General features: G+C 37.2%; 2 protein-coding genes across 8 annotated transcripts; both read right to left on the bottom strand.

The window, feature by feature from the left end:
- Positions 1 to 92: 92 nt before the first annotated feature.
- LOC148082471 (uncharacterized) lies at positions 93 to 4,374 on the bottom strand. 4 transcript variants are annotated; one of them, XM_087789652.1, is made up of 11 exons: positions 4,329 to 4,374; positions 2,825 to 4,057; positions 2,620 to 2,681; positions 2,218 to 2,253; positions 2,030 to 2,149; positions 1,576 to 1,970; positions 1,343 to 1,482; positions 1,133 to 1,264; positions 966 to 1,052; positions 857 to 879; positions 93 to 501 (listed from the first exon to the last, which is right to left on the bottom strand). In XM_087789652.1, exons 2-11 carry the CDS (start codon positions 3,917 to 3,919, stop codon positions 435 to 437), a joined length of 2,157 nt encoding a protein of 718 aa, XP_087645778.1. In that variant the 5' UTR covers positions 3,920 to 4,057; positions 4,329 to 4,374; the 3' UTR covers positions 93 to 434. The 4 variants fall into 4 exon arrangements, with proteins under 4 accessions (XP_087645778.1, XP_087645779.1, XP_087645780.1 ...); XM_087789653.1 differs by having other exon boundaries at positions 1,133 to 1,261; positions 2,825 to 4,362; XM_087789654.1 differs by having other exon boundaries at positions 1,576 to 1,952; positions 2,825 to 4,362.
- Positions 4,375 to 4,483: 109 nt separating this feature from the next.
- LOC148082470 (uncharacterized) lies at positions 4,484 to 21,843 on the bottom strand. Of its 4 annotated transcripts, none has more exons than XM_087789647.1 (30): positions 21,794 to 21,843; positions 17,599 to 18,626; positions 16,553 to 16,614; positions 16,251 to 16,289; positions 16,046 to 16,171; positions 14,337 to 15,954; positions 14,015 to 14,149; positions 13,845 to 13,931; positions 13,723 to 13,772; positions 12,769 to 13,415; positions 12,588 to 12,631; positions 12,307 to 12,459; positions 12,071 to 12,208; positions 10,666 to 10,704; positions 10,470 to 10,595; positions 10,284 to 10,407; positions 10,060 to 10,197; positions 9,902 to 9,936; positions 8,376 to 8,540; positions 8,150 to 8,284; positions 8,028 to 8,066; positions 7,814 to 7,954; positions 7,531 to 7,610; positions 7,425 to 7,448; positions 7,199 to 7,304; positions 6,071 to 6,820; positions 5,910 to 5,994; positions 5,412 to 5,504; positions 5,217 to 5,332; positions 4,484 to 4,921 (listed from the first exon to the last, which is right to left on the bottom strand). In XM_087789647.1, the coding sequence occupies exons 2-30, from the start codon at positions 18,451 to 18,453 to the stop codon at positions 4,847 to 4,849; spliced, it is 6,225 nt and encodes a 2,074-aa protein (XP_087645773.1). In that variant the 5' UTR covers positions 18,454 to 18,626; positions 21,794 to 21,843; the 3' UTR covers positions 4,484 to 4,846. The 4 variants fall into 4 exon arrangements, with proteins under 4 accessions (XP_087645773.1, XP_087645777.1, XP_087645775.1 ...); XM_087789651.1 differs by having other exon boundaries at positions 5,412 to 5,501; XM_087789649.1 differs by having other exon boundaries at positions 14,337 to 15,951.
- Between the last annotated feature and the right edge of the window lie 1,518 nt (positions 21,844 to 23,361).

Genomic DNA, 23,361 nt, shown 5'->3' with positions numbered 1-23,361 from the left:
AAAAGAAAAGCTTACATATCAATTTTGGAAAAACTGTATTTATTTGACAACAGAAAAATAATCATACAACAAAAATCATTCTGTGTGAATATTCAATATTCTTCATTATGTCATTCACTTCCAGTTATTTACAAAAGAGTCTTGAGTGGTCGATGGTGAAAAACTGTATTTTTTTCATCCTTTCATTTTTACATGCCTCAGGACACAGTATAACGCAACTCAGAAACATCTAAAGTAAAATAACCACATGCTTACAACCGTCCATATCTTAACTTCTTTAAACTTTTATTTAAACAGTCATTTGCAAAACTTAATGTATAACAAGACAGCTCGTTTTAAATTCCAAGATTGAAAACAAACAACAAAAGATTAATTCTTTTTTTTTTCTTTTAAGATCATAAAAGTTTTGCTTTCTTTCCCTCTTTGGACATTAGTTAGCTTGGCGTAGCTGTCGGAGATTTATCAGGCTTGATGTCAGACTTACTTACTTCTGTCGCAGTCCTGTGAAAACAGTTGCGTGTTAGAACATTTTAAGTGTGTGAAAAATGAATAAAATACAATTGTACATACTGAATAATAGGTTGATACCAAGGCACAGCTTATTTCTTAAACGATAACGATAACATACATTTTAAGGGGGCGGGCGATTGTAAATAACGTTTCCCCTTTCAATAACCGATAAACTGGAATATAATCAGGGTGACGTCACAAGTACCAAGTCCATTTTATAGTCTATGGTTGAACCCCAATTTTATTAATTATCGAGTCTGAAAACTGTTTTTTAAAAACTTGTTCTTGTAGGAGGAGGACTTTAAATAATAATAATTTATCCATGAATCTTATAAAGATGACTTACACAGTCTTATCAGAAACAATGTCCTAGAGAAGAACAAAAAAGAAGGCACATTAAAACACAGTTAATATGAAAGGAACAATGGTGTTAAACTGTGTAAAAATTACATTACCTTGATAGTGAACGGAATCCTAAGCGTTTGAATGAGCTTTTCATCTTGTAGCTTGCTAACATCCACCGTGTCAAAACAAACCACTGCCTACATGTGAGGACGAATGTCTCGATTACATTCATTTACAATATCATCTGAAAGAAATCAACTTCTTTCTTGAAACAAACCTCGTCTCTTTGACGGTGCAGAACAAGGGATTTCACTTTTCCCAACCGCTGCATGGCTGACATCAGATCATCATAAGAGTGATGCTTTCCCACTTCACGCAGTGTCACTTCAGCTGAAGGCGGTTTATCCTGCTGAGCAAATAACAGTCGGAGTCACTTATAACGTACAAAACTACCTTTTCTCAATATGAGGCTATTGACCGAATCTACCTTAGGTTTTGTAGAGGTTGATGTACAAGACATTATTTTGAGGTTTGAAGGAGACTTGATTTTTATCATTTCAGCCAAGATAGGCGTCAGTGTCTTGACAACATCATCGAGAATTGATTCATTTGAAATTAAATGTCTTGCTGGATGTAAAAAAATAAAATAAAATAAAAAAAGAGTGTGAATAATACAAATGAGGGGGTTTTGAGAAGGTTGTGTATCAAAAAGTCTCAAACCTGATTTTTCTATCAGCTTCTTCAGTAGGCCTTCCACTCTTTCATTCCCATGAGGAGATGATCTTCTATCACAGGTGTTTATTGATTCGACACTTCTTTTCTTTTGTCCCTCACACCTTCTCTGTTGATTCGGACTTTGCCTGCGAGCAGATTCCGTCCGCAGACTTCCTTCCTCACTTCTACTGGTCGGCTTCTCACGGCTTCTCCTCGGAGTCCACCGTCGGTACCTGCTACCACTGGGAGGATGACGCCTCCCCCCGCCACGTGCTAATGATGGCCTCCTGTCCCGACGCCTGTCTGGTGTCGATCGTCGTCTTCTGTCTGCACCAGAGCTGTCCGAGCTGGAAGACGTAGAAGACGTAGAAGACGTAGAAGACCTAGAAGAGGAGCACGACCTGAAAACATTTCAAAGATGATCAAAAAGAAATGATAGAAGCATAGTAGTTGAGAGTACCTGGAGCTGTTTGATGATGAAGAACGACTTCTTGACCCGCTTTTCAGAGGAGAAAAGGAGCGACCTCTTTTGATGGGCCTTGGACCAGAGTCTTGAGTTTTAGCAACTTGAGTTGCATCCCTGAGAAGGTGACAAATAAAACAAATGACAACATCTGTCAAAAACAACAAATTTGTCAACAGAGGTACCTGTGTAGATGAAGTCTCCCGTCCCATGCTGGATACCTTAAAGAAAAGAAGGCCTATTTATCATTGAGCTTCCTGCCTAAGAGCGATGCCTCGGTGCCTATTTGACAAGACTGAGCAGCCAAAACTTACCAACTTCCTCAATAAAATAAAAAACAAAAATCCTTTCCGACTCATTTACAAATATAATTCAATCTCTAAATTGAGCAGCAACAAGGCTCCCTTTTTCTCGCTCCCTCTCAGTGAATGCAGCTAGGAGCAGATATTTTAGAAACCATTCCATTTTTGTTTTAATGGCAACAACTCAAGAAGTTATTCACGTGACAAATCTGCATTTCAATGCATATATATCAGACAGGATGGTCCAAAAGGGTCATTGGTTATTTGGTTTCAGAAGCAACTTACTTTTGACGTAACGTTTTGCCGTGTGCAATATGACCGATGCTTTGCTGATGGGCCACCCAATCCTGATAGGAAAAAATGTACGAATAGTAAGCATCACAAACATTACTGTCCGGGAGTCCAAACAACAATGTCTCAGTTCAAACCATGGACTGAATTAAAATAAAGAAACCAAAAACTATAAAAGATTCAACGATGAAGTACTCACCAACAGTGACTCACATTCTCTGACACACAGAGAACAGTTGTAAGGAAAGACTCTGGGGAAAGAAGACAGGTAATCTTCCATCAGGACTCTTGGGGGGAGTTGGGGGTCATCTTTGGTTGTGTCACAATGTGAATTTGCTGCTACAGGCAGGGTCGGCATTTGAGTCAGATCTAAACTTGACTGTGTCCGAGTTGGCTGTTGCTGCTTCGTTCCCTCTGGACACTGTTTATTATCCTGCAAGTGGCCTTTCGGTGCCTCTTGCTTCTGATCTGGCTGTTTTGGATGTTGTGTCTCCATTGGTTCATTCACCGATTGTCCATGTGTGGTCAAATGCTCACTTTCATGAGGATGGAGAGAGGGTCCGCTTCCTTCTTTCATCATGCCTTCATGTGCAGGTGATCTTATACCTTCTCCAGAACCTTCTTCAGAGAGATCAGAGATAACGTTTGACTCACATGGAGCCATGTTTCTTTGCTCTTTCTCTTCGCGTATCTGCCGCATGATGTTCGGCAAGTTGGCGTGGCTGAGTTGATCTGGAGGGAATTTCATGAGGTGCACAGTATCTTCCTTTTCAAGTCCGAATCTTTTAAGAATCTTTTCACCTTCCTCGGCTGTAAATAAAGGTTGACATGCCAACGTATGAGGTAAAAGGTCTGCTTGCTCCCGATATTCATGTGTACACTGGAGTGCATCTTGGACACGGGATCTACTCAACCTTGAACGCAGGTCGAATTCAGGATAAGATGATTGAGGTGACGGAATCAGCTGTGAAGTAAACAACTCCATCGGTTGAGCGTTGGCGTACATGGAAGGGTACGGAACTGATCCACCAGATTCTAGTTCCTCTTCGTTCTGTTTTTCAACACACGTACCAAGCAAGAGGTCCTCTTCAAGCTCAGAGCTTTCAATACGAGCCTCCCTTGATAGAATCGATCCGTCAGAGATGCCAAACGTGACTGAAAGCCCTAAAGGTAGACTGCAGGGGGATCCAGTTTGATCCAGTGCTTGACAGATCTCCTGAAGTCTCTCTGGTTGACCTTCCACTGTTATGCATTCGCCTGCCGACTCAAAGGGGACGTGGAAAGGTTCCGACATGATGTCTGGGTGTGTTTCAACTAAAATAAAAGGTTAGGGTAAAAAGTACTTGGAGGTTACAGTTGGCCAAAATTGAGCAGATAACTCTATTTCCTTATTTCTGTCCAACATCGGAGGGTTCTTGAGTTTCCTGGAAGACTGTAAAAATGAACAACTTCAACGAGAAAGTAAGACGTAGCTTAATATCAAATATTAAAACATACAGGAATGTAAATTTAAGATGGTGTCACCGTCGACTTTAGATTAATAACTGGAATTTGATCATAGATTTAAAAAAAACAAAAAACTACCAGACGAGATATTACGTGAGAAAACGTTTGTTTATAAAGTTTTGACTATCAATAAAAAAAAGATAATAACCGCCTCGTTTATGCAAAACGCCCTCCAACTGTTTTAATGCTAATCTCACCTCCGCGAACTTTCTCTGGTCGGACAACCAACTTGGTGTGAAGCGGAACTTTTGTCAGGAGGATGAGCTGAAGTATGTTTACACAACAGCACCACCCAGCGACGAGGGGTTTTAGTGCAGACAAACCAGCATCATCAGAGAGACATAAGACAGAGAATGTTTCCACATATTTATTATGCTATGAAAACCTCACCTGTAGGTTTACATTAAAAAGAGCCAAAGACAATAAATCTTTGAAAATCCTATTAATAGATTCATTCATCATTTGTAAAAATTTAAACGGATGCAACTGATCCATACACCATACAAGGTCTCACAAAAAACAATTAAATCTAGATATTACACAAAGATGTGATCAGAACAAATGAACACCATTTAAACAGGTAAAACATACTTGTACATGCCTGTATTCATTCATGTCCAATGTGCTGTACATAAAAAGATTTTACATTGGGGGAAGTTTTCCCCCCAAATTTTAAAATGATACAGTTGCTCTGTATTGGCCTTCGTGTTGCCTGCTAATCTGGTGTTGACAGGGGAGATGGATCTCTCGATGGTTTTGTTTCCATGTGTTGAAGCTTCAGGTTATGATTCTGAAAGGACACGAGGAGAAGCAAAAATAAAATCAATGTCTAATCAGCATCTTAATATTGAGAGAAAGGGTTATTTTGTAGAAATAAATGTAGAAAATGCTTTAAATCTTTGAGCTGATCTCATAAAAACCAAAAAACGTATTTGTAAACATAAAAGTATTGCGTTTCAAACTTTTGTTCAGTGCATATATGAAGCAATACTAGGCTCAAACCAGAGGTTTCAAAAAATATCTTGATGATGGTGAAATGCTGGCGGCGTATTATTCGGTAGCCTCGGGATGGATGCCGTTGTTACCTTAAGATTGTCGTAATGCATCTGGCTGCTGCAGTGCTCTTCCTTGGCAGTTCTCTCATTCACGTAGAACACAGAGCACAGATCACAGAAGAATCCGGATCTTACGAATTCTTGGCCTTGATATTTAAAGACCAGAGTTAGCTCGATGGGTTTAAACATTGTTGACAATGCTAAAGAAGAACGGATGAATCGTACCAAGAGGGTTGTTTGGTGTAAATGCTGGAAAATCAAAGTTGGCAGCACAAGATTTCTTGGCTTCAGATCCAGCGGTCTCAGATTTGCCCTCTGCTGAAAAGAAATGTTGACAATAACCTTTCTGAATTATTTATACCTGTGAATAAAGTCAACTCATTCAAATAATTAAATATATGTTTTAAGTTGGATAACATTCTGGCAACATAAAGTGAACCTTGAACTCCACATACTTTCTACAAGTCTGGGTTCCAATTTTTTATAATTACAGTTGGAAAGAATGAAAGAATGAGAGTCAGAGAGGAGCAAAATGACAAAAGAAACATTCTGGCAAGGTTCCTGTATCTTTCACAATCGGGAAGCAGTTAAACAGCCTGCAGAAACATTTTTACACACGCCTGGGAACCATTTAGAATTAGGTGACACGTATAATCAAGAGCAAAAAACAACAAATAATCATTTGGATATCAGGTAAACAAAAAAAGAAAAGCATCTACACACCTTCGTTGGCATTATGCTTGCGTTTCATAGAATGTGATATTTCTGCTGTTTGGTCCACCTTTCCTTCTTTCAAGGATTCTAACATCTAAGGAAAACAACACTGTATTACTGTCCCAAAGTTACAATTACGCACTATATTATTCACTAAATGTTTGTCTCACCTCTGGCACACCGGCTCCTTTTTCTTCCTCCTCCGTGAAAGACACCATCGCAAGATTATCTTCCTCCACAGCATCACCTGTTTTTCTATCGTGAATCTCACCAGCTGCCACTTCATCCACAGTCACCAGCACACTTTGGTCAATGACAACATTCTCCCTCTCCGATTGGCTTTTCCTTTTGTTGCTTCTTCTTTTCACAACATTCTCCGCTTCAGTTTGGCTTCTTTCACTTATCCTTTTACTCACCCTGAGGGGTGTCTTCACCATCGAAAGGGGTGTTTTTCTTCCTCTGGTATTTGTTTCCTTTTTGGAAGTTTCATTCAAAGTCGATCGGCTTTGGCTTCTGATGGATCTTGTTTTAGAAGTAGCAGTCTCCTCAGCAACACTGTCCGAGACCCTGAGAGAGGTTTCGTCGCATTTGTCGGGTTGATCAATTCCAGCTGTCCGATCACAGATGGGTCCCTCCTTTCCACGTCTTCTTGAACTTCTCCTCCTTGAGGTTTCACTTCTTCTGACTGGGATTGGGTCCCCTTCCACAGAATCTATGATGTGATACATTTCCTCACACACACCTGTATGCGTCTCCTCTTTGTTAGCTGTAGTAGGTGTGTTTGGCTCATCCATAGTGGTGGTTGAATCGTAGTTACTACTAATGTCCATCTCTGCAGTTACAGATGTTGCTACATTTCCTTCTCCAGACTGACCGGCTTGAGTGACACAATCCTGACCAGGTTGTTCTCCTGTATTAAGCTGAACACATAAGATTATTGTAAGTTAAATCCCTGTATTAAAACAAATGAGCATTTGTTCGTAGACTAGTTTAGTTCACACATCCAAGTAGTTCAAAAGACACAGTGAGCTATAGAACATTGAACATTTCATGTTATTAAGTTTTGATTTCAACCCCTAAAATATGAAATGTATTCCGTCTTTGGTAAAAGCTGACCAGGAACAAGTTATGGCTGGGAATAAAATTATTTTATATCGATCATATAAAAACAGATTCAAAGCTTTCATCTACTGGTTCATCCGATTACATTCCCAAGGGAATCAATACGTACATTTGTTAAGAACTGGTAAATAGCTGTTTTATGAACAAGAAAATATGAAAATATACTGTAAACTTACCAATATATTGTGGCTCTCGAATAATGCTTCAACGCAGCCTTGATTGTTGATCACATCCTTTTGCTTTCCACTGTCAAATGTCGTACAGCTTGTTAAGTTCTGCCAGCTTAAAAATGTAAAAAGATATTCTTAGTAATCTAGATAAGAATTATTAAAAAGATAAATTCAGCAAGGAATGTTCAAAATTGGTCAACTGCATTCTAGTAGACACTAAGTCATAACTGACCTTTCACAGTTGTCAACCCTACATCTGTAATCAAACCCAAAAATGGTTCAATTAAAAACAGAGATTTTAACATAATTGACATGTAGTTTATAAAAAAAAAACATACATTTTTTGGAAGACAGGCATCTTCTTGTAACATTTAACAAGCTTGTTTACATCCTTGGAGTTCACCATCTCAATGCAGATCTGTAGAAAAATAATGAACTGAGGATTATTTCACAACAGCAATGTCTTGCTCAAACTAAAACAAATGGTTTGAATGCTGAATTGTTTCTAATGGATGACTTTAAAGCAAAATGTTGACATTTCAGCAGATGCATTGGATTTGTACAGATGTTTAAGAGAATTACATATAAATCTCACTTAAACCAATATTAATGTTTTCATACCCTGTTGCCAAGTGGTAGAAAGTTGATGAATGGCCCCACAGATTTTACATCATCCAGAAGTTTGCAGATGGCATTTCTCAAACCAAAATATATTTGCATCACAACCAAACGACCAGTAAGAGATTCAGGGTTTTGAACAGGCTAAAAAAAAGAAATCATTTATTGTTAGGAAATCATTAAATATATTACATACATGTGAAGAATACGTCCTTACAATGTTACTTAGAGCCATTAAAGACTGGTACATAGTGGCCTGTGTAGAGAAAACAGATTCAGAGAATTATGCATATTTGTTTAAAGATTTGTCAACGAAGACCAATGTGTGTTGTTTTGTACCTCACTGTACTGTGGACACATGGACTGTGTCACAAGATGAAGGCGAAATACGTTTTTTTCACAATAAATTGGCGTTTGAGTGAAAGTCCGAACACAGGTGTAGCAGGAGTTCCAGTCATCAAAGTGCACAAATGCCTACAATTGAGAATATAAGGAAGAAATTTCATGATGTCAAATTAAAAAAAAGATAATTTTGCTATACAAACAAAAAAATTAACTATTTTACCCGTCTCTGCAGAGGGAGAACTTCTATATTGTAGTTGTTAAAGCGAAGTGTCATCTTTCCTAATCGTTTCTGTATATGACGTTGAATAATTTCGTGAACGCTTCTTTGTGGTAGATTGGTTAACATTACAGTTCTGTAGTTGCTGCAATCACCCTCAGCAATTGACTGCAAGAGAAGAAAAACGTTATTTGTACAGACAAATAAAATGTTTAAAAAAAAATACCAAAGTAGTAGTATTAGACATACAATACTACTCATGACTGACAACAGTCAATAGTAGAAACACTGTGACATTTAGGATATTTTAATAATGGGACGACTGATGGCCCGGACCAAGGGACTTCGGACTGTATTTCGTTGTTTGATTTTGTACAATAAAACCTAAAGAGTAAAAATTCTGTGCTTGTCATTCACCTTCACCATGTATTCGCCGTGTATGATTAAACCTTGAAGCTGTTATGAATCATTGTGGTCTCAATATAAATGCTTTAAAATAAAAGATGACAAAAGAAATCCTTAAAAAATTAGCATTACGACATGTGGTTGTCTAAATAAGCCTTACACTATTCTATTATTTTATGTTACATGTTGTCATAGAAATCTTCTCAACATAAATAATAAGTGAATAAATGAAAAAAACGTTTTATCATATAATTCTGATGGAAGAAATGTGTTAATGTTGTCTGTTAGTTAAGCTTTTATACATATCTAGACATGTTTAATTGTTATTGTAGCGGAACAGATGTTTATTTGGTCTGTTTATTATTTGCTAATGACGTGAAAGATGACAGCTGTACGACTCTAATGTGACGAATATCTGACTCCTTTTATTTGTAAAGCGCCTTTCACAGACCACGGTCCCAAAGCGCTTAAACAACAAAACAAAACATTGTTAAAAATACATATTGAAAAACTTGCAGCTTGAAGATATATCCTCAGATATGTACTCATTTTTATCAATTGTTAACATGGACAATATTACCTTTTACTCAGAATTAATCAGGCTAGGGCTCCTTCCGTGCTGAAATCAGAAACTGTAAAATGTATTTCTGAATAAATTCCACTTTTTGGCAACTGTTGTATTTGAGGTCTTGTATGGCCTACTTTTGTAATCATTTTTACGTTTAATAAATTCACTGTTTTAATTCTAAATTTCGCTCTTCCTTGGATCAAACAAATGCCAGGATATATATATATATATATATATATATATATACTGTATATATATATTAGTCAATAAAGTGTGAAAATAGTACAGGGTAAAGAGCCAAGTCCACCAAATTTCTAATACAACATATTTTCCCATTAAAAAAATATTATTAGGAGCCAATAAATTATCTTAAAAAAGGAGTGTACTACATAACACCTTAACTTTTACCAGTGACTGAACTGAATTTTTAGTAATTTCTCCTTTAACAAGCTGACAAATACAGATGGTGAAAAATAACTCTAATGCAAGTGCCACCAGATTGTTCAAATCTTGAAAATTTACATACATGATAAAGCCCCATTAAAATAGAATTTACCTCAACATCAGCCATGTTCCTGATGGTCTTGTGCTCTAGAGGACATCGATCAACAGAACACAGATCACGACACGGTGCAAGAATAGTTAAGACAACTTTTACAGGCATAAACAAAAGTGCAGTGATAATAACATACAAATATAACCAACATACATTACCTGGAATAAAGAAGAGAGGTCTCACAGTGGGAAATAAGTAAGGACTACTGGACATAGTGACCCAAAATGGTCCATGGCTTCCCTCCGGAATACTTGCATTTGATAAATGAGCATCAGAAAGATCCACATCAAATGGCCCTTTAATTGTTGATAGTGAGACACAAATGAAATGAATATAAATATTAATTTGCCTTTCAGTAATGTTTAAATCAGGAAACACTCACAGAAAGATGTGGGACCAGGATTTAACCCCAGTCTGAAGATTTTATTTCCAAATGGCTGAAATTTCTGACTGAGCTGAACCCCAAACTTATCTGCATCCTCAAGTGTTGAAAACTCTATGAAAAGCTTTAAAATGAAGACAGATTAACCGCACACCTGGTGACAAAAGGATCAAAAAGACTTAATACTTTGTTGTAGAGGGGCATCATGTATTTGACCGATGGACTGTTCTTGTAGGTGTTTTGGATTTCAGCAACTTCCTCTTCCGTGATACTTCCAAAGAAGACTGTTCTTGAGCCATCAGTCTCTGCAGACTACAGAATAATATAATGAGTCGAAATAATGTTGCTAGTTTAGCTTATTAACGTTGCCTAATGTACATACCTTCTCAATGATTTTCATAATGGTTTCATAAAAAGCCATCTACAGGAAACAAATCAAAAATATTAAATGAAACAGTGTTATCCTTTGTTTAAAAACAAGATTATTATTTTTTGCAATGCAATATTAACTTTGCAGATGGACTCATTTCACTAACCCCAAGTGTTTCTCCAATTTTTCAGATTAAATTATACTGTTTAAAAAAAAAAGGGGCCCAGCATGACTTAAGTAAAGGTACCAAAATGTAAGCAGCTACAAATGCGATATTTAAGCAACATTTACATAACTTACTTTTAATAAAAGCTGTTGGAAAAGTGTTGAACTAAAGTATGTTAATCAATTTTACTTAACCACATATAACAGTATGTACAATTGTTTGTCTGCTTCATGTGTGAGAAAGGAATTTGGAGAGATTAATCTGTGCCAGGACTCAAAGTACTCAAAGGACATTATCCAAGTGTGTTATTGTACGGAACCTTTGGAGTCCAATAATGTACGGCTTGTGTAGTTGGGAGGTAGAATAAAATAGCAACCTAACACATCATTGTTTCAGAAAGGATTGGGACACAGAACAGGAAACTCTGCTGGTCCTTCTCATTGTTATTACAATTAAAATGTGTCTTTGAATCAAGATCTGATTTCTCATCATTGTTTAAAGCTTTAAGTCCAATGTTAATCTGACGATAGCTTTTATAGATGCAGTGTATTTAGGTTATGAGCCATTTTAACACCTTTGAATTTAAATCAAATTGTTCATATTTTAGGTTATAAGTATCTGGAAAATTCACTATGATAAATCAGGAGTTTACCTTGATCCTAAAAGTGTCCTTTTTTTATCACCACCAGTAATGCCTTGTTACTTCAGTGCAATAACTCAACAGAATTGTCCACATGGCTGCGTATCGAAATTTGGTTCTTTTTGTGGAACAACCTGTAATGTTTTGGTAGTTTAAAAACATTATTTATCATTTGCTATTGGAAATTGATTTGTTTTTTTGTTTTTTCTGTAAAAAAGCCACTTGAAATGGATATTTACCAAACGATATAATATAAAATGTGTAGAGCCATTTTCAGTGTTTTTTTTCATTAATCTTTTAAAATTGGCATCAACAAAATATTGTGCCTAAGTGAAGGTTTCAATATTGAACATATTTGCATTAAACGTACATCATTGTAAAATCGCATCTACACGTGTGGCCAATTAAATTGTTGAAACAAAACAGGTATTCAATTTAATGTAAGCAACAATCAGTCAGAGTGGACAGACAACAAGGACAATGTGTTGAAACATATGCAGAGAAAAAAGGAACAAACTACAAATTAAAAGGACAAACCAAGAACATTAACACCTTACACACAAATAAGCACAGACATACACGATGAAAAAAGAGTTTAATGATTCACTTACTGGTGACTGTGCCAGGTTGCTACTCAGCATTTTCAGTTTGATTTGCCTTATGGAGTGAGGTTGCTTGGGTTGCTGTGCACATTCCATAATGGTATTAATGTTATGCCGAATAGCCCAACACGGTAGCGGGACAATGGCCTAACACAAAATCCAGGGGAACCAAACAAATAAAAATCACAAAATTGCACCACAATAACAAACAGAAAACCGAGGTTGTCTGTCACTCAAGCACTTACCACACCAACTGCCATCATGAAGAAGATATTCAGCTTCAATCCCTTTGGCAAGAAATCCAGCAGCATACTGCTTAAATCTTTCATTAGGTCTTTGTTCGGTTTGCCACAAGGAAGGTTGGTAATGAGGAGATGGTTCAGGTTATTGTGATCAAACTGCGAAGAGAATATAAAGAAAATTGGTGCTGTTAAAAATGAAATAATTGAATACATTAACAACACAGACATTCATGAACTTTCAATTGATTATAAAAATAAAAAATATAATCAGTTAAAATACTTACATCTTTCATCTTCAAGCTAGGAGTCACTTTATCAGCAAGTGCCTCTAAAGAAAGAGAAAAACATTTTTTTAGAACATTTAAGCTAGTTGTTCATCAAGATCAGTTAGAACTGATGACAAGAAAATAGCATAACAACTGTGGATGGGCTAAGATAAGAGCCTGTCCACTTTAGGATACTTACCAATTCTACGTGTGAACTGTGCCGAGGTAACCATGCTCCAAACTAATTTTGACGGCCGTGTTGACTTTGTTGTCCCTTGGCAAGTTACTCTGCTTGAGGTTTCATTGAAAGGCTTCTTCCACTGATCAACTGAAGTTGCAACAGTTTCTCTAGGAGCAGCTTGTTTAGGCTTAACAGCCACGTCTTTGGCACAATCCTCTCTGAGGAAACCAGTCAAGTCTACAACGTCAGTTTCATCAATCGGGTCTGGACACTCTTCCTTCTTCTCCGACTGTTCAGGTGGAAGGGTTTTCTCGCAGCTGACCAAATCAGACTGTGGCAATAGTGTATTTTCAGGCTGGGTTATTCCTCCCTGATCATCAGAAATATTTGTAACTTGCCCCTCTCCGACATCAGTTTGAGTTTCTGATGTGCCGTCCTTCAAGGGCTGTGGCCTGCTTGCAACTTTTACTTTTCGTCTTGTTACGGTTCCACCAGTCAAAACACTTTTTGCTTTGGAGACCAACGCATCTACTCGAGCAGCATCTGATGGACATTTTCTCTTACTTATTGGTCTTTTTTTAATTAATGATGAAGAACGTCCTTTACTGTGGCCTGGGGTTGATTTGGCAATGTTAAGAGGAGAACGTTTGGAAACAGCAGGCCTCCTGTTATTGAACACAATAGTTAAGTACCATTCAAAAACCACACTTAACATGGTTTTACTTAACTTAAACTTAAATCAAGATTTACTCAAAATGAATCATGGTATGTTAAGGTTTGGGTCTAAAACATCTGTTCCCATGTGAAGGACAGTGGCTAAATAAAAGATGGACAAACATGGTATCTATTATAAACAGGTTCTGTTTGCTTTTGTGTAAGCACTGAAGTGTATTTAAAAAGAGACAAAAAAGTTTCAAACAAACCACTGACTAATGGTATACTGAAAATAGTACTTGCAAAAGTACATCTTACTTTTTCATCAAGTTGCTCTTCTTTCGAACTTGCAACTTTTTAAGAGTTTCCTGTGGTAGAATAAAACATGAAGATAATAATAAATATAAAAGTGTTATTACATCTCCAACTTTTTTTGTTACCTTTGGTTTCACTGCGACCACACATCCTTTTATTACAAAAGTCTTCACTTTTCTGGCGTCCTCTTCTTTCTCAAAACATACCACTGCCTACAAACATTTGAGGAGATCAACTTCAATAAACAAGTGCAGAGTTGAAAGATACAACCTTAAACTACCATCTATGAACTCACTTCTTGTCTTGAACGAATAAGTAAAACAGATTTTGTCCTTCCATAGTGCTCCAAAGCTGACAGCAAATCGCGATGGGAGACAAAAGATTGAATTCCACACAGTTTAACCATGGTTGGAGGAGTGATCTTACCAGGCTGTGTAAAAAAAATGTAAATGTACCATTACACGCAAAGGAACCACAACTTTTTCAGTCAATAGAATATTTTACATTCGAAACAGACAGAAATTTGTAGAACCTTTGATTAACTCTCCCAAGCCTTTGTTGTGTTTGCTGTTAAGGAAGAAATACCAAGTCAACAGTTTAGTGACATGTTAACAAACCTCTGAACAGGAATCCTTAGCAAGTGGAGAGTTTTTGTCTTTATCCCTTTGATACGACTCTGTCTTCTTAGCATCCTTTAGACTTTTGCTGGAAACCTTGGGGTTTGGGGTGTTCAATTTCTTTTTGTTTTTTCCTGGAGACAATCGTTTGATGGCACCCCTCTCTAGAGTTGATTTCTTTGCTGGCAAATACTGTCTCTCCTTGCAAGTTCTTTGTGATGAAATGCCATGAAGTCTTGCTGGTGAGTACCGTTTTTCTTGACTCCTTTTTGGTGATGAACCATCACGACGTCCCACTGGCGAAAACCTTTTCTCCTTACTCCTTCTTGGTGAAGAACTACCATGACGTCTTGCTGGCGAGAAACATCTCTTATTGCTCCTTCTTAATGATGAACCATCATAGCGTCCTGCTGGTGAGAAACTTTTCTCCTCGCCGCTTTTTGGTGATGAACTTTCATGACGTCTTGCTGGTGAGTACCGCCTCTCTTGCGTCCTTCTTGGTGATGAACTACCATGAAGTCTTACTGGCGATAACCATCTCTCCTTGCTTCTTCTTGGTGATGAACTATCATGACGTCTTGCTGGCGAGAACCTTCTTGGTGATGAACTACTATGAAGTCTTGCTGGAGAGTACGCTCTCTCCTTGCATCTTCTTGGTGATGGACTATTATGAAGTCTAACTGGAGAGTAACGCCTCTCTTGACTCCTTCTTGGTAATGAACTACCATGAAGTCTTGCTGGCGAGTAACGCCTCTCTTGGCTCCTTCTTGGTGATGAACTACCATGAAGTCTTGCTGGAGAATAACTCTTCTCTTGACTCCTTCTTGGTGATGAATTACCATGAAATCTTGCTGGAGAGTAACGCCTCTCTTGACTCCTTCTTGGTGATGAACTACCATGAAGTCTTGCTGGCGAGTAACGCCTCTCTTGACTCCTTCTTGGTGATGAACTACCATGAAGTCTTGCTGGCGAGTAACGCCTCTCTTGACTCCTTCTTGGTGATGAACTACCATGAAGTCTTGCTGGAGAATAACGCCTCTCTTGACTCCTTCTTGGTGATGAACTACCATGAAATCTTACTGGAGAGTAACGCCTCTCTCGGGTCCTTCTTGGTGATGAACTACCATGAAGTCTTGCTGGCGAGTACCACCTCTCTTGACTCCTTCTTGGCGATAAACTACCATGAAGTCTTACTGGAGAGTAACGCCTCTCTTGACTCCTTCTTGGTGATAAACTACCATGAAGTCTTACTGGAGAGTAACGCCTCTCTTGACTCCTTCTTGGTGATGAACTACCATGAAGTCTTGCTGGCGAGTACCACCTCTCTTGACTCCTTCTTGGCAATGAACTACCATGAAGTCTTACTGGAGAGTAATGCCTGTCTTGACTCCTTCGGGGTGATGAACTACCATGAAGTCTTGCTGGAGAGTAACGCCTCTCTCGGGTCCTTCTGGGTGATTCACTAACACAAAACCTTTCTTGTGAGTAACGCCTTTCTTGACTCCTTCTTGGTGATGAACTATCACTAAGTCTTGCTGGCGAGATCTGCCTCTCCTGGCTCCTTCTTGGTGATAAACCCTCATGAGGGTTGGCCACCAAGTTTAGATTTCCATGGCTTCTGTGAGATGAAAAACATATGAGAAGAGGCTCTTAAATATGATCCCCCAATTAGAGATAATTGATATTATAAAATGTAATTTTAAAATAACCTGTGAATGTATCTTGAGGTGTGTGGCGATCTTGACCGTGATCTGCTCCGACTCTGGCTTGACGTACGGCTTCCCTGAGACCTTTTGTCAGTGGCAGTATTGGACTTTGGATTTTTCCTTTCACTGCTGATTGGAAGAGACACATCATTTCAATGATAGAGTAAAATCAAACGCGTTGAAATGCAAATATCACTAAATTATTTACCTGAGAGGAAGAGTAATAGACCCATCCCATTGAGGGTATCTAAAGGAAAGAATGGCATAGAGAACAGAGAAAATTGAGATATTGAGATTTGTTTTAAAAAGCAGGAATACCTTCCATTTGTTGTTTCTACAAAAAAAACAAGGTCAGACAAAATTTAAAGAAGAAACATTTAATAATAGCACACACATCTCAACATGCAAGAACATTTACAGAATGCGACGTAAGGTTAATGTTAAAGTTGAAACATAAGAAGCAATTATTAACCTAGTAATTTAAACTATTAAAGGAGCAATTGAACCTACTTTTTTCGGAGGAGTTTGCACTTTTCAAGATGCAATGTGCTGTTCTGGTGAGCCGCCCACTCCTGGTAAACAGAAGACAGTTTTCCATTGGCCAAAATTTGGTGTTTGCATAATACAAGGGCCATTTAAAAGATATACAAGTTTCCCATTCAACAAAACAAAAGTCTACGTAGTTGGATCAAAGAAGATCAACATTTCTAATCTAGGTAAGAATTAGCCTTTTGTTGGATGTTTTATCTTCTTGGTTTAGGGAGATATATCTTTGCCAGTCCATAACACAAGTCCAGATCCTCAGTGTAGTGGTCCTTTTCTCTTCATGTGCACATTTTCTAAATCCATGATGACTATGCATCAAGTCGTTATTTAATAAATAAAAGAAAACAGTATATTCCTTACGACATAACAATGTATGTTACCTTTTTCTATTCTTTCTGGCTTAATCTTTTGAGCAATAGCCGAAAAAATATGCATAGATCTAGAAGAATCTAGAAAATCCCTTTCACAACCTGCCTTTTCTGTCATTGTAAATAATGGCCAATGTTTTAAGTTCATTCACCGTAAACCACATACAAAGATGTCAAGAAAATTATGGGCAATACTTTAAAGGCAAAATGTTTTTTTGTCAGTTAAAATAATGTGACTCTTTATATAAATAATAACAATGATTTGATTTTTTTTTTAAATGCAATAAATATTTTATTTTATTATATATGTTTTTCAAATATTATCTTCACAAACGATGAAATATGGAAATCAAATGTAAAGCGGTACTCATTGCAAAAGGGAAACCAATCACAAAATGAATGTCATCAAGCACAGATTTTATAATCTGCAAATGGGATGAGCATTGCAATATTGAAAAGGTTTTTGTTTATTTTTATACAAGCCCACTCTAAATAAATAATTGCCAATAATAGTCCTTCTTTTGGATCACTTCATTGTCTCAATTAAACAATTAACCATAGCAGCACAAAAAGTAATGGAAAATGTATTGTTTATTAACTTGTATAGTAATGCAACATAAGATAAGGAGTTTTCTCACTCACCTTCATTTGAAAAAATTCTTTTTGACAAAGAGAACACGTATGTGGAAAGACTTTTGGTTTGGTTGCTGCGTAGTCGTGCATAGTCCTATTTGTTGGTAAACTCTTGTGGACCTTGGATGACCCTTTTGAAGTAGCACCTGTTCCTTCTTTTTGCATCCCTTGTCTATGAAGATCATCTTCTTTGTGTGTACTCTTCTCACTGTAGACGCCATTGTCAAACTTTTCCAAGTTTTCCAACACGTTGCTGTTGCCGCTCGCATGTCCATAGTCAATTACCTTATTTGCTTGGTTATGAACCAGAGCCATCTTATCCATAGATGCGTGTTTTCTTGAAGATTGAACCCCATCGAAACCGTTTTCATTGGATGTTTCAGAATATGGTTTTGACTGATCAGTACTTGAAATTGCATTTTCCTTACAAGTTCGGATTTTTTGCAAAATGAACGGCAAATTGGCAGATGTAACCTGGTCTTCTGGGAAGGAAAAGAGCGAATCGAGGTCATCAATTTCTAGTCCAAACTGTTGAAGAATGTTGGACGCTGTATCAAGTGTATATTTTGGTTGACTTGATGGAGGAGGATCCAAAGATATATGCTTTTTATGGTCGTCATCTCCTATCCCCGGAATAGATTGGTTGTAATCCGGTAAATGAGGGTTCTCTTCTGCTCCAACAACCCTTTTATTATTAGAAAGAAAGTCACTACCGTGAATTGATCGATCTGCAGAGTGACACGTCTGCTTTACAGCGAGCCTACCATTGTTTCTTTGATATAACCCTGTTCCTGGTCGAGGAGGTCCAGTACAGGAGCCTTTTTCCGTTCCATGCACGAAAGGATTATGTGAATGATGAGACATTGTCCAAACATTTTTTGGAATCAAGTTTGAAATTAGGTTGCTCCATCCACAATGGACAAAGTCTACAGCCTAATCACGAGTAAGCTTCGAGGGAGCGTTTCCAAGGTCCACATTTATTAAAAACCCTGAAGAAGAAGGTGAGGATACCTCAATGGTCCGATGGCAATGCATGGCTGAAAAAACAAAACAAAATGTTACTTCATGGGTTTGAAATCAATTGGCATCGAGCATTTAATGATGCAGGCTATACAGTTGCCTTACAGAAAGGCTATACTGAAGACAAATGATAAAAATACTCGGCCAACATGAAGAAGATAGATTATCTCTTTACCCCATTACTGACAAATGAATGCCAACAACAAACATTCCATCGAACCACATAATCATTTAGGTCTTGTGTTGTGTGGGTTTTTTAAACAACATGTTATCTTGAAAAACGAAAAAAAACATTTCACACCACACCAAAGTGGTGTTCGCACAATCAGCAGATACCTACAGAAAAAGTTGAAAAAGTTAATTGAGTCATGAGAGGAAGATACCAGCACTAAAAAAACAATGTGCATCCTTCCTCACCTTGTGGAGAGCATGCTTCACTGGATAGTTCACTGAAAATCTTGTATTTTAATCCCTTTCAAGACACTTTAGTTCATTTTTATTTTTTTTAACCAAACCAATACACAACACCTTCTGGTAAGTTATACAGTGCTTTAAAAGTTTTGTTAATGTAGGAAGGTGATACGCAATACATTTAAATATTTTTTCATGTCGAAAGAAGTATTTTACTCAAGTTTTTCTGCTGTCTAATAAAACTATCTCTAATTTCTCTTTCTTTTTCAACAATAATGTCATAACAGGAGCCTGACAGTTATCCACAACAGCCCAAGTAAGTGTTATTAAAGCGATCTTTAACGTTTATTTAAAGTAATATTCTTCATTTTTTAGTTATAGGAAATCTGCCCTAGTGCAACTAATGCATTTTAACATCACAATTTTTTGCAACGAATAACATAAAAAATTTACATTTTTCTTTATTAACGGCGCATTTTTTTCTCAACAGAACCTATTGAGACAGCAGCTGATAGTCTTCTCAACAAACTGCAATCAATTTTGAATCAACAACCAATCAACTTGGACTATTTATACTTTCTTACACACTTTTTATAATAAACAATTTAATAAACATTTCAATAAACTAGCTTAAGATGAGTTGCAGCAAGACCCGCCTTCTTCCCTAGGGTAGCTCCCTATGTGTGATTGGTGGACAAGTCCAGCCAATGGCAGCAGAAGGCTTCAAGCAGCAGTCTCTGATTGGCTGATTAGTGGCAGACGTCCAACTAGCATTTGATTTATGTCGAGCGCGCGAGACTCATGTTGTAAGCAGACAAATGTTGAGCGCGTAAATGACAGCTAGAGCGCGCGTGTATAACATTGAACGCGGATGTGTGATTTTGCAAGAAAAAAAAATTGTTTTGAGTGTACAACAACCAAGACAAACTCGCTCAAACTGTTGGCAGTAATCTCACTCCATAGTACTGAAAGCTATCAGTGCCTGAAAGTGTGTGTTAGCCCTGACATGTGATATAATTGTGGCATGTGCTGTCCTCCACCATGTGGCCTTCATCAGGAAGAAGAGCGCCCCCTACAGTGCTATCACTTATAGACTGGGACAATGCTTCAATCTTCCCTGATGATGACAGTGGTTGGCTGGTCAGAGACAAGTACGTTTTGAATTAATTTCGTTAAAATGCATGAGAATTCAAGTTATATATGGCTTTCACTGGTAAATAAATGTTATTTTTCATTGATTTGATTGAGTTGTTAGTACTCTTTGTATAAAGGCCAACATGGAGGCTCCTGCATCCTTGTCTGTACATTTCTTACGCCATTGTGGGACTTCAGACTTCAGTTTTGAAATGCGAATAAAATGTTATTTGTATAGCCCATTTTTACAAACTGTTGGTCACAAATGAGCTGTGTTTTTTTGCTTTGGTTTATTCAAAAAAAGGACTATCATGTTACTCTTCACATATCTATATGGTTTGTGTATAGTCTGTGAAAGAGTGTAAATGACATAATAATATAAGATAATCAGTTTCTAAAATGATCACACATATTTTAATAATTACAGAGTGTCTAGTTGAATGTTTTACAGTGTGTATTGTGCAGTATAATAAATATTGATTGATTTGTGTTGACTTCTGACTGAGATAAAGGTTGAGATCATATAGATCCTAGCCTGGTCTGGGGCAGGCTAGCCCACAGAATAAATCTCCATGGTAACTGATGTCAAAACATATCCCACGTTCCGGTATCCCGCTTTGTGCAACAGGATCATAGATAAGTTGAGCCAGGATCTATTAGTAGAACAAACGCATGTCATAACAGAGCACAGGAGTTGGATGTCAAAAAGGGCATTCCAGGAAATGATGACGTATGTTTAACCTCTAATGACATCCTGGACTTGTACAATAAATCGACACTGGAATCTGCTGGAGAGCAGAACTTAGTGAGCAGCTGCAGGAGCAAGTTCTGAACTTGTATTGAGCTGGCTAGGTTCTCCTCCTCACAGGCTGAATCTTGATTCTGACTTTGTGTGGTGTTTTGATTCATCATCAACCATTCTCTCCGAAGAGTCCTACCACGTCAAAAGAATTCGGGAGTGACACCTTGCAACAGAAGCACAAGTCACAACACTATCTGACTGTGAACACACTTATTAGAGTTATTGGGTTCCATCTGTGGGAATGATGGTTCATGAATGCTGAGTAATGACAACACAGACTCTTCAATCTTGAAACATTGCTATGCAGTAAGCTGCTTCAGGTACGTTCAATAAAATATAACTAATATTTGTATAGCCAAAATGTATTTATACATGACTATTCAATTACAGTATTGTGTAAAGGTATTTTTTCTGAAAACAGGTGTATAAATAACATATGCATAAATAACAATGACAAAACCACACCAACTCAAAATAAATGTGAAAACTATTTGAAGTCGTGGGTGGTCACAAATGTAAAACAGGGGTCTGCACCACAAAAACACTACTATCTTTGGGATAGCTACGATATTTAATAAAACGCCATTTAACAGAAGAGCTAAGACAAAACATACTAAATCGTTCACCTTGATTAAATAACCATTAAAAAAAAAAAAAAAAAGTGTAAACAAAAAACAGCTAACTGTACTCAGTGAAGTGCTAAGACCAAAACAAGCATCATAAAGGAATATTGTACGATTATAGTCGCAGTTTGTAGCCTTGTCATGTGAAGATAGCTTCAACAAAAATGAATAAAACCATGTCACACCTTGTTTCGTTTCAGGAGGAATGTCTTACCTGTACATTTTTGGCTCACAATCCGAAAAACTTCTTAGCCACGCTCTAGCTAACGCCGGAAACCCTAAACTACGCCGCCCCCCTGCACTACTTTCAAAATAAAAGATTACTCGTGAAAAAATAAATAAATCACAATTTCTGTTAATTTTTATTTTTTATTGATGAAACATATTCGGGTTCAATGTCACTGCACTGAAGTGACGTGTATCTTTTGACAGAAGTAGTTCATCAAGATTTATTAAGTTTGTATATTTTGAAAATACTTTTTACATTTTTTTTTACTTCTTTCATCACAATAGATATATACTTTATATCAGGGTGCTGAAAAGCTCAGGGTAAAAAAAAAAAGTTTTTAAATTATGGACATATTTGGTGATCGTTTGGGACCAGTGTCCACCCAAGATGATGACATACAGCAGTATCACTGGCAAAGATGGTGTTGACGCTGAGATGACAGAGGACGTGACAGAGCGAACGACCTCATGATGGTAAGTTATATTAGTAAATTTAGCAAACATAGTTAAGCTTTGGATAACGTTTTATCTAGACACTATCAACCTGCCTTTGCAAAAATGTAATTGTCAGGGGTCTTATCTGGGAAATGGAACATAAACTTGTACAAATTAAATGGAAATTATATTTCAGCATCTTTAGTGCATTTATAGCTACTTCACCAAGTGAAGAGAAGCATCATAAACTTTGTTATGTATGTGTTTATACATGAACCATCCTTCATGGGATCATCATGGGATGGTTTGGGTTGTATGGTGTAAATATGATTTGTTTTGTGTATGTGTCTGGCATAATATTGCTTAATAACCTTACATAATCTCATGTACATATTTAACTAATATTAAAGTATTTATTTTTAATATAGTACTGATGATGATGATGTGCTTGTATTGGTTAACTAGCATAATTAACAATACTAATATCTCTCTTTTGAAGATGATCTGTGGACAGAGAGGATCTTTGTACAAGCTCCATTATTGTTATGGTAAGGCTGATGAAAATAACGAACACCAAAAACTGCCATCTAGTTTATTAACAGTGCAGTGTTAGTGATTTACTAATATAATTCACAATACTAATCTTTTGTAGCCTGAAGATGATGCTGTGTTGATAAAGATAGTCAAGACAAGGAAGCTTCCTCATGCAGCAGTTGATTATTTCATCAAGCCAAAGCCAGAAACATTAGAAACTCTTCCTTCGTTTTTACCCACAGCAAAAGTCAGAAAACCATGTAGTCAGAGGGCATTTTTCCGCAAATATTGTTCAAACATGATATGGCTATCATACGATAAAGACACAGGAGCACTCTTTTGTTTTCTTTACATGGCTTATACTTATCCTAGGGATAGAGAGGCTCCTTCATCACTGGCATGACCAACTTAACACACATTCACCCTAGAGTCAATGAGCAAAGTGATATTCACCCAAATTGAACATTCAACAAAATTCAACAAATTGAGTCCTACTTCCTAAGGTCGTCTAAAAAACAATTATGGATCTTCTCCTGGACCTCAGATGTCTCTTCATAGACAGCAAGTCCGCAGGAGGCGAGAAGT

Source organism: Callionymus lyra, chromosome 4, assembly GCF_982586985.1.
Source record: "Callionymus lyra chromosome 4, fCalLyr1.hap1.1, whole genome shotgun sequence".
Taxonomy (NCBI): domain Eukaryota; kingdom Metazoa; phylum Chordata; class Actinopteri; order Syngnathiformes; family Callionymidae; genus Callionymus; species Callionymus lyra.
The sequence above is the reverse complement of the archived record's forward strand: the minus strand, read 5'-3'. Positions and strand labels throughout refer to the sequence as shown.